The following is an 18,127-nucleotide window of genomic DNA, read 5'->3' as shown; positions in this document are numbered from 1 at the left end:
ATAGGTTATAGGTGTTATAGGTTATCTATATGTTAAAAGGATTTATCTCGATGTATGAAATTCGATATATTCCAATAGATGACGACTTTATTAAAGTTTCTGTTGAGATTTAGTTAGATCATTGAATGAATACTAACTAAAATTCAATTTGATTGATTTTATTTGTGAATTTATTTATTGTTTATCCATTAATAAATTCTCTTTACATTGAACAATTAGTTTTTTAGATATTTGCTTAAACAAGTAGGTTCTTTAAAAATTATTATAATTTTGTTATTAAAATTATATTATAAATTACATTTTTTTATAATAAAAGAGAATTTTAATGCAATTTTAATGCAAAATTATATTTGAAAATAAGCCACACATATATACATTTTCATTATTAAAGACATTAAAAAATTATTTCAAAAGTAAAAATATTAAAATTAGAAAAAAATAAAAAGTCGGTAAAAATTTTTAGTAAGTACAATTTCAAAAATCAAATTATAAATTATCATATTATTATGAAATCTCCTTTCTCATATCATAATCATTCTCATAATCATTTAATATGCTAACTTGAAGCTAGCCTCAGTTCTTAACTGATTATCAGTTGATCCATTAAAATCTGAAAATTTTCCAGATGTTTTCCACTACAGTATCAACTACTTCTTAAAAAATGTTTATTTAATAAAAATGATCAGCAATGATTGTGTATAAAATTTTTTTTTATGAATAAATCTTGATTCACATTATCAAAAATAATTTTAATTCCACAAAAGAACTAATTTTATCAAATATAAAAACCTAAAAAAATTTGGCCATAAAAGATTAAATTTCAAAATTTAATATCAAAATTTACCAAAATGCATTATTTATATAAAGATAATATTATTTTATCCCTACAAACAAATCGAAATAAACAATTTCGTTATGTCATTAAATTGAAATAACAATTAATCATTTGCTCGTAATAAAATTCCTATAATTTTGATAATAATCGTATATATAAAATAAATAATATGATCTATATTGATATATATAGTTGGTGGTAAAACAGAAGAGATCGAAAAAGTTATATCGAGGATGGTATACACGGTGCTAAATAACAGCATACATACGAGCTATGAAAGCAAACTGGCATGGCAGTGGCAGCTGCGTACCACCACGACATCGCGACTCGTTCACGAGGTCGTCGTTCTAAGAAGCAGCCTATACCATCGAATTTAGCGGTACTTCTGTTCGAAACAGCATGCTCATTAAAGCACGTGTCACGGCAACCTAACTAACAGTTTAGCTTTTCATCAATACTAGGCTAGAGACATTCTCGAAGATCAATATGACCAATCAGAAAGCAGTATTTTGAGGAATTGATAGTAGTTAAGTACGTACGAAATTTTATTATTTCCTTAGAAAGTATCTGCGAATAAATGTAAAATTCTATTTAATGAATATCTAATTTTTTGCGAAATTTAAAAATATAAGAATTATAAAAATTAAAAATTTTCAATTTTCAAATTTAATTTTTAATTTTAATCTTTATAAATTTAAAAAATTTAAGTTTATAAAATAAAAATTTGAATATTCATTTGCATATTGAACTTATTTAAATAGTATTCTTCAACATTAATAAATATTTTAATTTTTAAAATTTATCTACAACTTGAATTCCATAAAATAAAATTTAATAAAATAAGTACATTATTAAAACTATGCTATGATTGTAATTTTCTTGAAACTCGATTTTCAATATTTATTTTAATAAATCAAGAATAATAATTATTCACAATATTAATCGTATTGTATCAGGAGAAATTTCACGGATAGAAACAATTGATACTTATGCGTATTCATGTTTATGTATTCAGTACATGCCTTTGCGAGAAATTATAAACGCACACGAAAAATCATCAATTTAATTTATAGATAACAAGCATACATAGTTGAGCATTCCTACATTATACTATATTTATACTATACATTATACTTATACATTATTCGAATAATTTAAAAATATCTGTATCTCATCAAATATCCAAATACTTCAATTAATATTTATTATATTAAGAATTACTTTCAATTTCTCTCATTATAGTTTAATCATCATCAAAAAATTTAGATATTTTTAAATTAATACTAAATTAAAATTATATTAATATTAAAATTCTAGACATAAATAATATCTATTTAATTTAACGTAAACAATATATTTTTTAATTTAACAATCATAAAACACTTTTAATATTAGTAATTTTCAAACTATAAAAGTAAGTTTTCAATAAGATTTCTAAATAGAGATAAAATTTTCAATAAAGACAATGTTTTATGCAAAGGGCTTAAATCAATTGACTAATTAAAAACGTTAAACAATATAAGAAGGAAAAAAAATGAAAGCACTTATAGCATCAATCACCTTTTGATTATTTTGATTAAATTGTTGAGCGAAATTCCATAAAAATACTTGTTGAACTAACATGAAATGAAAAACCATTAAATTAATCTCGTGTACAGACATATCACAATTTAATTGCTCCCTAACCAATAAAACAAATTGCAGATCTTTTATTTTGCGTCATTATTTTCGATTAATTCTACATATGAGCACCGTATAATGTCATCCACCCATGTATCTTTATTAAGATAACGAATAATAAAATAATCCCATTATGTTCTTTGATCCATTTTTAATTCATTCGTATTATTCTCGTTATATTAATGACTGTCGATAAAATATTAAGCTTTTTCATGAAAATATGTTTAAGATCATAAGACTAATTATTAGTAATACTAATTTTAAGAAAAAAAAATTTTTATTAATTAAATTAATAATAAACGATATTAGCAATACCAAAATATGATATTTGAAAATAATCTTTTTAAATTGCATTAAAAATAATGTATTTTTCTTTATTATCTATATTTCTATCTTTGTTTTGAAATAAAGGAATGAATAAAAATGAAATTTCAATGTTATTAACATTTAAAATTAATGCTAGAAATCAGAGATTCACTACTAATTATATAATTATATGTAAAATTAAAACATGCAATATATAGCAATTTATATTCTAACGATATGTAAGCACATACCATGAATAAGCGATTTTAAATCAAGATTTGCAATATACAAATGTTTTCTCAATAATATGATTATGAGTGAATATGAATATATGAATATGAATATATATAAATGATTATGAATATATTAATATGATTGTTATTAAAAATAATACATTTATTAAAAAGATTGTTATAATTAAAATTAATAAAATTTTTAAACTTTTAAGTTCTTCAAATAAAATTATATTAAAAATAAAAATAATAATAACAAATCATTGCATATAATTATACAAAATATTACGCATATGATAAATCAAATTTATCATAATCTCATTTTTCATAAAAATTAAGAAAGTAATAAATCGTAAAAAAATTTCAAAAATATTTTATTTATATATCTTGATGAAAAGTTATATAAATAATACTTATATTAAAATTATATGTTAAAATATATTTCAATATGACCTAATCTTTATTTTTCTCCATTTGACAAAATTCATTGAATCGCGAAACGATTAAAAAAATAAAAATTGAATCAAATTCAGTAACATACAAAAAGCTCTTAGGAAAGTCCTTCGACTAGAATTTGTCATTAATTTCAACTTATCAAGAAAGACAAGATCCACCGCAAACAAAAAGTGTTGCAAATATAAAATGAACAAGATGTTTGTACCGGTAGCTGGCGACCTCCAACAGCCACTCATCAGCTACACATCGCGTATGTGTATGCATATATGTTTTGTACCCTGTAATGATGCGGCTTGGTGACCTAAATAAGAGAAACGTTGTGCTGGATGAAACGAAAGCTCGAAAGAAAAAACCGCTTGTCGAACTCTATTCAAACGTGTGATAAGCCACGCTTTTCGATCTTTTCTTTTCTAACTTATCGGTGAGCTCCATTTAAACGCCAAAAAAAAAAAAGTAAAAACGAAAAAGAAGCGGAAAAACTGGTCACGCTTTTATTTTTTTATCAACGAAAAATTGCGATTTCGAGAGAACTTGATTAAACCGGATATACTGGATATATAATGAAAATAACAAGAATGAATTTTGATACGTATATACAAATAACAAAAATTGATAGGAATATATATTTCATTTGATCTCATTTCTATGTACATTCATATATATTTCAGTAATTTTTGTTTTCAATTTCTAATTTTATTTCAAAAGAAATTATAAAATTCAATGTATTTTTATTTATATTTTTAAATGTCTTAGAAAATCTAAGCTCAGTGTTTTAAAATTATTAAAAGAAACTGATTTATAATTTAAAAATAAATAAAAAAATAATTATCTATCCATCTCTGTCTTATATATAAATATCTTAATATATATATATTTTTTATTCTAAATAGTACTAAACTGCTAGTGATAAAAATGTATAAAATTGTGAAAATAATAAAAATAGATATAATAAATCAAAATTATAAAATGTAAAATAGATTTGATAAATTTTTCTGGTCACATATGGCCTTAATGTGATTAAGTTTTAAATAAAGATGAGGTTAAAAACGTTTACATATAGTGAATCGGTAGATAGTTTCTGGTATTATGTTAATTTTGTTAACGATGTATTTAATTTCAAATAATGATTTGCAAAACTGACACTGAGATAAAAATATTTTTAAATATTAAAAAAGATACATATACTTCCGTTATATAGTTTTCATTCAATCGTGAATGTTGTCTTTCGCGATATAAACTTTTTTTATATTTTGAAACTTTAATGTTTCATGCAATTTTTGAATCTATGTTTATTTTTCTATTATTTTTTTTAAACTAAAGACATTAATAATTTTAAATCACAAAATTGTAATTTCTTCTTTTAACTATAAGTTTAACTATAATTTTTTTTTTATATCACATAATTATTTCTTAAAAATATGCAGATATAATTTTGTTAAATTTTTAGCTAGAAAAGAAATAAAATAAGATGTACTAAAATTAGATCAATTAAGAATAACGATCAAATGAAAAATAGAAAATATTGATACCATCTTAATATAAAAAAGAAGAAAAAAAGAAAAATAAATAATCCATTTAACAACATATCAAGAATTTTAAAACTTTAGATCCTAACCTCACAAATTTTATCTCAATTTCAAAATACTATCTATGAGAATAAAGAACTTTTTATCTTTCAAATCTTTTTTATTAATTTTATCGGAAGCTATTGTCGAAAGCGATCAAAATGAGGCATTCAATAAATACAATGTTTTAAAAAAAAATTCTTTAAATTCAGTATTTAATTTTTCATTTTGTAAAAAATTTATTCATTTTGTAATTGTAAAAAAATATTCAATATAATTGATTAATATATCTTGTAATATAATAATTTATTAATTAATAAAATGAACTAGATTAGAAATTTTACTAAAATTTGAAATGACTTTTACAGAAATAAATAAAAAATAAAGATTGAAAAAAATATTCTATTACCTTTTTAGACGACGAAATTTTGAATCCTCCCGCGAATAAAATCCTTGTACGAAGCAAAGCATTATAGGTTTTTTAAGGGGAGCTGCAACTTCCCCCATGCACTTTCGATGTATGTAATATTATTTTCCAACAAAATTTCTATGAATTTTTACTGATTCCACAGATAAGGCCACGAACGACGTAAATAAGTATTTAGTTTTCTATATTTAATATGTAATTTTTATTATCCATGGCACGTCACTGAAGGCACTAATTAAATATTCGTTGTGCATAGGTCTGCATGATCGCGATGTCAATCCAATCTCATTTTATGCATTTTATATTAACTATTAAAAACTTTCAAGTTCACAAATGCTTATCGTCATTATTAATTGCAATATCAGTAGAATCGTTCTTCACATAATTGAACGACTGCATCGACAGTCGTGTGAAAAACGCTCAAATCGCCTTGCATTGCCAGGCATTGTCGTTAAGGGTTGCGATACAGCCCTTAAGGTATCGCCCATACGGTTGCCAAGCCAACAAACACGATATAAAGAGAAAACAAAACTCTCTGTTGTGTTTTTACCACTGAAAGAAGAATATGAGACTAGCTGTTTATCGATTTTTTCCAGATTTTTCTACTAATTGTTCACTTACACTTTTTCTCATGTTGTTATTCTTTCAAACTGTATTTTGATTTGTATTAACGATAGCACAATAATATAAAATCTAATAATGAATACATGTTCACATAGCAAATATTGATTTGATTGCAAATTGATTTGATAAAATAATTTTTTTTGACATTGATTTATAAGTTCTTATTTTAAAATCTTTTAAGATGAAATAAATTTATCTTAATTGTTAATGCAATAACATTTGTTAATATATAATAAGTAACAACCCACGATTGTGTTTCCAAATCAAATTGTTGAATCTCCATTGATGAAAAATAATCGTATGAGCATTGCGATATCATTCAATTGCAACAGCTTCCCTTCCTTCTCACTTTGTAAACAAAAGAATTGGAACAGTAGTGATAATTTCATGAGTGTTTAATAGTGGGAGAATATCGTATCATCGATTGTAAATCATAATTCACATAAATAAATCGTTATAATGTATAATAATTGCACATATATATCTCATCGAACAACTTTCACAATTCTGATTTCCCGTTTTGAAAACTTGCCGTGCACACACTGTGCGTGAAACATAACATGATCAGGAATATATTTCGCATAAAAACGCGCGCGAAAAAAATGTGGCGGGATCGTTCACTGGCAAACACGATATATCGCAGCCGCGTCGATCAATCGAAACGATCGTCTGACTACTCGAACGGTGCACTGACTCCGACGATCAAGATGGCGCATGCGAGGTGACCGTTGACACATACAGCATAGCTAAACATTGTGCGATCACGCACGCGATTCTAACCTATCTATCTCTTGCAACTATGGCATGTGTAGTTTTGAAACGATGAAGGAGAGAACGCATTCGCGTGATACGAAAGAAGACACGACACAGTCGAAACGTGTCTCTGTCCGACACTGGCACTGTCGATCCGCGGCGTTCCTCTTTCTATGCCGGCAGCGCTCACTCGTGTTGTTCACGCTCGATATGTATCCTGCCTTCTCACCTATACTATCTTCGTCTTAACTCTCCCTTCTCCTGCATATTGCATGAATGTCTTCGCCATAGGTTCGTTACTTGTGAGGGGTTGAGGACAAATCGTACAATCGGTTTTTAATGCGAGTCGGATTTGAATACGAGAAACGGAAGAGCGCATAGAACCGACAACTAAAGGCAATGATCGCAACGCTGAGAAATAGAGAGCGGCGAACTGAAGAAAGAACAGAAAGAGTGTGGAGAGGGAATAGGGAGGAGGTAACGCTGATAGAAAGAGAGAAAACGGAGATAGAAAAAGAGAAAGCAGAAAAGGAAGAACAAAACGGTCTATGAGAAGGGGAAAAGAAAGAGTGGTAGGACTATTTTAGATATCTCATCGATCAGCGTGTAAGAATTACGTTTTTATCCTTATCATTTCGTCATAGTTTTTCTTATATCACAATTAGTAAATGTTTATCAATTTATTGCATTGCATCATTTATTATAATAAACAATGTTGAACAGCTTCGAATTTATGTGATCGATATCAATATATCTAAATAATATTATATAAATATAACTTAATTTGTATCTATCATAATTTAATTCGCATCTAATTGATAGACTTTTACATGCTAAAATCTTTATCTCTTTCATTTTCGTTGTCAATTATATATTGATCAAAAACAAATATATATTTACTGCTATCTTTTTTTTATAACATATCGATATCGATTTACGACTGTATATAATTCGTGTGCAATTTTATGTTTGTGCCCCAATTTCCAATATATCATTATTGTTCAGATAAGAGTGTTTTATCGGCATTTAAAATTTTATGGTTAGAAAATGAAAAGTTTTTTCTTTACAAAACTTGATTTCCATTCCTATCAATTATTAAACTATGATAACATTAAACAAACTTAGATAACCAATTTTTTCTATTTTTACATATTTATTCCAGATTTTATTCTCTTTTATCTTTAATCGAAAAAAAATTTTTTTCGTTAATAAAGAATAAAATTGCAAATAAAAGATAAAATGTCAACTATTTCTTCATTGCTTATAACTTATATAGAGATAAAATTTAACGCCAGTCAATGACAAATGAAACAATGACTGTAATTCTTTTAAGATGCAAATATGCGAGGAATAACTAAGGAAACAAAAGCTATTTACTAAAATACCACTTTAAATATAGTACTTATATGTTTGTCAGTATGTTATGTCTGTCATATTTTATGCTTATCATGAGATAATTTACTTCTAACGCATCAAAGAATTTAAATAAATATGCATTTGATTTTTTATTTTGATCCGCTTAAATACTTTTTTATTATCATATTTTCTTAAATGAAAAAATAATGATAACCAATTGTTTATCATTGGTTTATAATTATACCATTTTTGCACAATATCTCATTTCCTTTGATATTATATTAATAACTTATCAGTATTTTTGTTGTGATACTTTAGTATCCACATATTAATGAAGAAAAAAAATTACATATTTATAATAAAAACACTTTCATACTCACAACATGCTATATTTTATATGCAATATTTTATCAGTACATATTATGCATGCTTGTTTTCAATTATACATATAATCTGATTAATATATTATTGTAATATGTCTGAATTATATGATAAAGTTTCATTTTTTTTTCGAATTTATAATGTATTTAATTAAATTTTTTTATAAGAAATATTATTATAAAATATTATCTTTATTTATAAGAATGTAAAAATTATATTTGCGTGTTTAATTCAAGAAATATTTATTCGTTTTTATTTAAAAACTAATAAAGTAAGCATTATTTCTTTTAAGTTATTCTGTTAAAATTTTATTGTTAATTTTTAAACTTTCTCAGTTAAAAAAAATAAATTCTTTAAATTGATTATTAAATATAAAAATAAATATTAAAACCTTCTTAAAATCTGATTTAAATTTTAATTTTGCATATTTTTAATATTTTCATACGAATCTTTTATTTATTTTTATACTCAATTTATATTTTAAAGATTGATTTCAATTTTTTTATCATCGCTTTAATTCTGAAATATTTTATGTCTGAAATATTTTTTTCAAACCAACTAATTAAATCAATTAAAATGACTTGTTAAACCAGTAATTGGATACTCCATAGCTCAGAAGCTTTAATAGCTCTCGATATTTAATTCTCAATTATCTAAGAAATACAATTTTATATTTGAAGTACATTTTAAGTCAATACATGAAATTGTTATAATAAATCACATCAAAAAAGGAATAAATACAAATATGATAAAAATATCTGTTTACCTGTCCCTATAAAGCCAATACAAATCCATTAAACAATTTTTCCATGTAATACACGTTTGGAACATCGAATTTTTCACAGAACATCAACAGAAGAAAGAAGAACGTGTGCACTTACGTGTAAAAGATCGTTTTGCTACCGTTCGAGGAAGCGATTCTTTTGAAATATCGAATCTTGAATCGATAAATTATCTCTCTCGAACGAGAGACTGACCATTGAGAGATAAGTATGTTTCATGCAAAAATTCTGATAATATTTGCGTTGTATTCTCGTGTCATATCTAACGATGAGAGAGGAAATGGAGGTCGTACGTTCACGTACGAACATCATAAATCAACCGTTTCATACAAGCGGAGATAATTTTCTGGGGTCGTTTCTCCGTCTAATATGGGAGAGAAACCGTGTGAATAAGAAAGCAAATGCCGATAACATTGACGTTAATGTTTCAACTTCGTAGCATTAAGAGTAATCTGTTTAAAATTATTAAAATAACAAATCCTTATGAAATAATTAATAATATTGTAGATAACATGCTATCATGGAATGAGCGAGAATGATAGAAAATAAAATATGATTCGTATAAATTAAAATTTAATATAGAATAAGTAATTATTCATATTTAATTGCTTAACTTTTTCGTTAAATACTATGATGATACATATTCTTAGTAAACGATCTTTAATTTCTAATGATAAAGATGAAAAATCTTAATTATTTGAAAAGGAAATATAAAAAAAGAAATGAAAGATCATATGTTTGAAATTAAATATGAAATATTCATTATATATTTACGTATATTAAATAAAAAAAACGTGTTTTAATCTAATAATTTCCATATCCAATACAATTGTTAAGTATGAAATGTAATATATCACTGTATGAATTAGTGAACAATACAAAGTATCTTGTTATCCGTGTCGATAATCCACGGATAACAAGGCTATTTCCGGAAATCCTGATCGAACAGCGTTTTAATTGACTTTCCGGCATCATGTCGTGCGAAAAATGAAGTCATTGCGCGCGCGAAAGCACAGAACAGGTGCGCATGCAGCTTTTCGGTATGCACGTGTGACGATAAAGAAAAGCATCGTTAAAGTTCTAAAAGTTTAACCGTCATGTTTTCATGAGAAAAAGCATCGATTATAAGAAATTAGAAATGACATCGAAGATAAGATTAACTTCGAATCAAAAAGTTTGTAATTAATCCGATAGACAACGCGTGTTCATGGTGAAGCCTCATATAACAACCGACATAGATTTACGTCACATAGAATTGGCTTCCTATCATATTTCCATCGATCGAATCTAAACTAAGACGACTTGCATTCATTTGGAGAAACCTACAAATGGAAATTGTTTTGAATGATCGAATTAATCTAATGGAAAAATACGTATTAATCAAATAATACGTATATTTATAATATTTTCAATACGTGAAGTGATAGGTTAGAAAAGAAAGAAAGTTGAAATGTGATAATGGAAGATCGGGTAAGCATTGCCTAACATTACATTACATAACTATTTTTTGAATTAAATCGGGATTAAATTTATATCTATTATATTTAAAATTATTATTATTGAATTATCGTTAGATTATAAAATAAATTATTTTATTTTCTGTAAAAATATACATATAAGTTTAAATTCTCTGATAAAATATTTATTTAATTCAATAAATAATTCATGAAAATTTATGCGAAATACTTAAAATGACATATTTAGATTAATTTTCTAGTAAAATAATTAATAAAAGTTGGTCGATATTATGATCATAAAAATAAACTTTTATAAAGAACATCAAAAACATTTTAATCTAAGATGATTTTATTATAAATAAATATTTTGAAAAATAAAAGCGTTATTATGAAACCAAAATTATTATGTCAAAAATTAAAAAGAAATATATTATATTTTAAAGATTTCATTATATTATATAAATTAGATATTTCATAAAAATAAAATATCATATCAATATTGTAAACTTGACTAGAAATATCTATAGAAGACATATTTTTAGATACTATAATCAACTCTTTGAAGAATTATTAATAAATTAATAACTTTTCACGTTTATCTTACACATATAATGAATATCGACTTAATCAAACCAAAAATATAAAATTGAAAAATTTATTCCATATTGTGTCGTTAGCGATACGATATAAGAAATTATCTTATCAATTTATGCATACATATATCGAGACTAAGTTGTTTTCCTTAAAAATTTTTTAAATATGATAGAAGGAAAAAAAGGAAAAGTAATATTAAAATGAAAGTATATAAGAACAATATTTGCCAAAGTTTTACATTTATCAAAGAATCATGTACAAGAGATAAATATTTTTATTTTGATTACTTATCTAAAATGTTAAAACTTATCTAAAATATTCGCGATTTTTATAAAAATTTTCGATAAGACATAATACAATATAATACAATATATCATAAAGTTTTGTTATAAATTTCAGGAATTCTAATCGACAAAAAATCTTAAAACAATTGAAACCATCGAAATAATTAATGGAAATTGATAAATTTGAATCTTTTGTATTTGAATATAAATTTTTAATGTTTTTCATTTCTAAAATCTATTCAACTTAAATGATTTTAATAAGAATATCAGATATAAGCTAAAATCGCAATAACCAGCATGCTAGTTAAAACTGGATCAGAGATTAACCTTAATATCAAAAGCTTCCATCAAGAAACCTTAGAATGTTCTTTTGTTCGAGATAGAAAACTGATCATTGTTACAAAAATGAAGAAATTTGCCTTATTTTTGTTCTATGGATATTTGTCTTCTTTTTTCCTTATTTTTTACACAATATAAAAAATCGCAGATAAAATTTTTTGATTGAACATTGAATTTGTAATAAAAACAAATAATTTTCAATAGACCAAGAATTCATAAAAATTTTTTTATTCAACAGACTAGATTTTTTTTCATGCACGTGTAACGAAATGCATACATGAAACTGCTCGATGAATATCTTCAATAAAGAGAACAATTTCAGCTACAGAGTCGATGCACGCTCGACAAGGATTGAATATTATCATGATAAGTAGTCGTTATATGTTATCGTTCTTTCATTAAGGAAATATCCCAAGTATTATTCACGTGTTTGAAAAAGATATAGCAAAAATATCAAAATGAATAACAAAATAATGTGATATCACTTAATGATAAAAATAAAATAATATAACTTATTAAAAAAAAAATAATATAACTTATTAAAAAAAAAATGATATAACTTATTAAAAAAATACTATTTTAATTATTATTTTTAGCTTTCTTTAATTTTACTAATATGAAATTATTTATATTAATATATTATATAATATTCATTGTTAATATATGTATAATGCACGTAATGTAGACATAGCTTAATTGATAGTGATAGATAATATATAACTCATAACTGATAAATATGATAATAATGATAATAATGTAAATATAATTTGATATTTAATAAAATATAAAAGACAAATTTATTTTTTAAAGATCTAATTTTTTAAAAATGAAACTATATTATTAAACATGTAATGATATAATGAATTTTATATTATATAATGAAGATTTATTATCTTGAGAAAAATTTTGATAAAATGGAAACATTAAATAATTTTGTTCAACTGTACATTTACGATGTCATTCTTATCCAAATGAATATATCCAGACGGATAAAAACTAAAAAAATGCGGACAAATTTCATTTAATTCTAACAGTTTCATCTTATATTTGATTAGTTTTTCATGACAGATACTATCATCTATATCATGGTTTAAAAAGATAGAAAAATTGTATTATTATCTTTAAAGAATAGTTAATTAAAGAATAATTCTTCCCTATTATTTCAAATATTAAATATTTGCCTTTTGGCTACAATAAGAATATTTTTAAAATTTTTATCACTATAGTCTTTGATTCATTTTTTAAAAAAATAAAGATATTTAGCTATAAGTAAAATAAATAAAAAGAGAGTTGCAACTCGTAAAACAATTGGGAAACATTGTTTTATACACAATAATACAATAAATCTTGTCGACTTGCTCCTTTGCTGTTTTTTTCTGCACTCTATCGCGCCATGAAAAACGCGTGCATGAAAGAATCTCGAGCAGCCTCTTGTCCCTCGTGCTTTTCCAATTTTTTCTTCCCGTTTATGAAAAGCTCATTAAAAAGCGATAAGAGATAATTCCAATTCTTGCAAACTGTTTTTCAAAACAAAAGAAACATCCATTTTACATCTTTTTTTCAGTTACAAGGATAGAAGAAAAAATCTTTCATTTAAAGAATATTTATTCCAAAAATGAGAGATTCGAGTGAAATTTGGAAATTTAAGTGATATCACAGGAAATTAAAATTTTTTCTGTGTGGTATAAAAAAAAATTGGAAAATAATTATATAACTATAAGTATGTGATAACGAAACTTGATATTTTTCATTCTATTTTTCTTATCTTACGATATAACAGTTGAAAAAAAATGCTCTTAAAAAATATTATTTATCCTCATTTGATGGCTGTTGATAAATAATGGATCAAGAATATTGCAACAATAAACGATAATTCGTCAAAATTAAGATATATATCTAGTAATAAATATAAGAATTAAATTTGTACAACCATTATTCTTGTTAATTTATCATTCTCAATAATTATTTATTTTATAACAAAGATTAAAAATATTTTCTCGAATATTTCAAAAACGAATATTTATGTAAAAGTACGTATAAGATTTCAATGTGTAAATATTTCAGGAATTCAAAATCTCTAAGGATGATACATCAATCTTTCATGATTGCTGTTTCATTTGCATTAAAAGCCAATAGACATTAAAAGATTTATACAAGAATCGCTTAAGCGAGAATCGATAGATCGAATAAAAAGGAATTTCTTGAAGAGGATATTTTTAGATCGACAGATGCCACAACCTTGGATGTATAAAAGTTAATCTAAAAATAATTGACCAATCATTGCGGCTTATTTACTAATGGAAAATCGGTTCATTGACGTGTATAACGGTGTACACGCAGATACTGTTTTAAAAAAAAGCCCATCATGATGATGTTCCTTCTTTTTCTATTATTTTCTACCTAGAGGTATGATAATAAGCGTATTTTTCAATACTCTCGATGCTCTCTTTCGAAGAAATATTAGGGTAATTTCAATGCTTTTTAACATTTTAGCGTAGCACACATGCATAGCTAAATGTGATAATGAAACGCATACGATTTTTATTCAATTCAAGCACAATTGAATGGAAACTAAACTAACCAAAATAAATCAAAAAACAAGTAATGATTAATCTTACAGCAAATGGAGGAACAAATTCAAAATTTTTATTTGTAATAACTTTGGAGGAATTTTTAAAAAAAATTAATAATTTCTTAATATAAAAAAAAATATTAATATATTTTTATAGAATAATTAATTGGTAATCTTTACTCCATTTTTTTGCGAATTTCTTAAATTTAGAGAATTTCCTAAATTTGCATTAAAATATTAAAAAAATATAAATTACATTTTGTTAGCATAATTATAAAACATAATTATTTTATTAATTAGAATTTTCTATAGTTTTATTGCACAATTTAACTTTATTATTATTATTAATATCTGTATTGAAATTTAATTTGTACAAGTTTTTTTTTAGATATATTTGAATTAATAATCCAAAAACTGATAAAAATAAATCTGATCCTTTCTTATTACAAGATTTTAATTAATCATTATGACAACAACAGAAATGTAAAAAAATCAATAATAAGAATAAAATTTTTTCAGCATAAAATTCATAAGAAGTTTTCATAATCGTTTCAATGAAAACACAGCTTTATATTCAACATTGATGCAACTCAGATCGAAAATTTCCATAACAATCGCGATATTTTTCTAAAAATCAAATTTTTTTAAATAAATCTTTATCATAATTTACCTAATAAAAATTTTAAAGAAATTATTTTCAAAAGTTCAGAAGTAAATCATTACATGAGAAATGCAAACATTTCGATAAAATTCAATACTAATGTAAGGATTATGTAACTAAATAATATATATATCAGAAAAGAATTCTGACATTTTCCTTATCTAGAAAATTATTTATGTCAAACGAGCGATATCAAACGAGCATTGTTGTTAAAAATACTCGCCTTGTGTTGCAGAAAAAAAATTAAATCAACGAATTAAACGATAAGATATATCGAAAATAAGTAGTAGTAATTTTGTATTTATTCTGTAATACTATCAACGATATTGCATATCGAATACTACTTCGTAGTAATTAAGATTCATACAATATGTAATGTATATGTAGTAATTAACATGTGTATGATATCAATCTATTGACTAAATTTACCGAAGGTAAATTTTCGTGTAAATTGTTGAAATGTTATCATAAAAAATTATTATTAAATCTTTTTTTAAAACACGAAAAAATTTTGATATGATATTTTATATCATTGTAAGTATTATAAAATATTGATAAAATTATATCAAATTGTATATAATTTTATCTTTGGCTTTAAAATATCTTTTTAATTTATTCTAAATTTATTTTTAGTTTGTATTTATTCGTTATGTATTTATATATATATATATATATATATATTGTGTAATATTATAAAAAAAAATTTTATGATTTTATTTAGAAAACTCAATATAATTTATAATTTTTAATTTTATTATAGAAAAAAAATGTTACTTAATAAATATAGATAGATTTTTGTTAATAATTTTTTTCTGAAATACAAATATTTAAACAAATTATATGAGCTAATGTATATTATATTTTTCAAAATAAAATTGTTTTAAAAATCTCATTTGGAAAAAATTATAAAAATATATCCATATAGAATATTTTTCAAATTATATATTTATCAAATAATTTATATTTATCAAATAAAAATAATTTATATTTATATATATTTATATAATTTATATAATCTATATCATTTATCAATTATAAGTTTGTGTTATATGTATATATTTCATATTTTTAAGAAATATAATAAACTATTACAAGAAATATAATTTGAAAAGTTTTGGTATACACAAAGTTTGAATTAATTTGTATCATATTTTTAATATATATTTTATAAACATTATATAAATATTAATAATGCATTATTAAAATATATAGACCTTTATATTGACGATTATAAACATTAAAAGATTATCAAAAATAAGAAAAAAAGAAAAATATTGAACTTACCCATTGATGACGGAAGAGGATTCATCATTGTTCGATGGTCCCGACACCTGGACTTTGGGCACGTTGTAGATATCCACCTGTCCTTGACCATATCCATGTCCATGACTATGTTGAGTATTCGTTGTCGAGTATTCATCGCTATCGCTACTCTGCGGAGGTTCAGACCCTACTCCTCCACGAGGTCTGAAAAGAAATAATAGCTCCAAAATATTAAATTGAATTATCCATTATCATCTTAAACATTGTACATTAATGTCGATTTTTCTTTGAATTCCATATTAAATATTCTATATAATATTAATATTATAATTTTTATATTGTACATCTTATATATGTATATATCTCCAGTCATGTCTTATTCAATAACGAATTTGATGATAAACTCACGCAAATCCAATTTATCGATAATTTTAATCTGATTTAATAATTGATAATTCGCAGTGACTTTTCACATGATTATTATAATTTTTATTATTTACTAAACTATAACTAAAAAAATAATTCTTAAATTAATATTTCGATAAATTTTATTATTAATTTTAAAAATTTTATTAAAATTTTAAAAATATGTAATGATACAATAATCTTGTTTTCGATATTAGAAATAAAATATGATTTTATATTAGATACATTACAACAAAACAGGAAAGAATAATTTATATGCATCAATGATTAAACTTAACCTTAAATATTTTATTTGTTTATTTTTTTAAAATAAAGTAGACAAAGAATAAGAAATAAAAAAAAAGAAAACTTTTTCTTACTTTTAATATAAAAGAATTTTAAAATAATAAAATATATTGACAAATCCATAAAGTTTAGAAATAAATTATATCGAAATATTATTATACAATTCAAAATTTAATAAATGACAGGATAAACGAATTTTGAAAGTCACACCTGCGATGAGTATTATCGTAGCTAGCAGTCCAGTAGAGGGGCGCCACTGTCCCACGTTACGACTACACTGTCACATGCAAAAACTGACTAGAAATTAAATTCTTTCCCACGAATCGTCCTTTTAATTATTCGAAACTTCCTTTATGTTCCTTCCGGTCTTCATTGTACACAATATTGAGAACTTTGAATTTCCCATGGAAATATTTGAACCTGACAGCTCACTCGGTCAATACGGTCGCAGCATCATTTCACTCTAAAAAGCTCGGAAGATCAATGAAACTTTTATCAAATGTTAGAATATTTATTTTTTCGTAAATTCTTTATTCTCGATTATTTTTCTCTTGTGTTTAAGAAACGATAATCAATAAATTTGATTCACTTTTGAAAGATTTTCTCTTCTAGTATGATGTACCGATTTCTTTTATCTCAACACAATTCGAATATTTAAAAAGCAAAATATCTTCAGTCTGTTCTTGATTGAAGAAAAAAATAGATAGTATGTTTCACAGAGGTTTGCAGTCAAAATACGGCAATGCGGTGTGTTGAACGTGCTGCAGGCCGCGGTCGTGCTAGTAGACTTCTCGACGACACTTTTGCAGCGTATACCAATGGTACAACACCATTAGATGTACGTGAAC

General features: G+C 24.2%; 1 protein-coding gene across 5 annotated transcripts in view; it reads right to left on the bottom strand.

Moving 5' to 3' along the window:
• Positions 1–18,127, bottom strand: part of LOC122710503 (GRAM domain-containing protein 2B-like) — a 57,524-nt gene that overhangs the window by 30,843 nt on the left and 8,554 nt on the right. For all 5 annotated transcript variants that reach the window (XM_043928402.1, XM_043928404.1, XM_043928403.1 and 2 more), the window contains one exon: positions 16,590–16,772. In XM_043928402.1, the coding sequence (XP_043784337.1) occupies positions 16,590–16,772 (183 nt within the window). The remainder of the gene's footprint in view (positions 1–16,589; positions 16,773–18,127) is intronic.

Source organism: Apis laboriosa, unplaced genomic scaffold (genome assembly GCF_014066325.1).
Source record: "Apis laboriosa isolate Shangri-la unplaced genomic scaffold, ASM1406632v1 scaffold149_cov153, whole genome shotgun sequence".
NCBI lineage: Eukaryota > Metazoa > Arthropoda > Insecta > Hymenoptera > Apidae > Apis > Apis laboriosa.
Note: the sequence above shows the minus strand (reverse complement) of the source record. Positions and strands in the feature narration are given on the sequence as shown.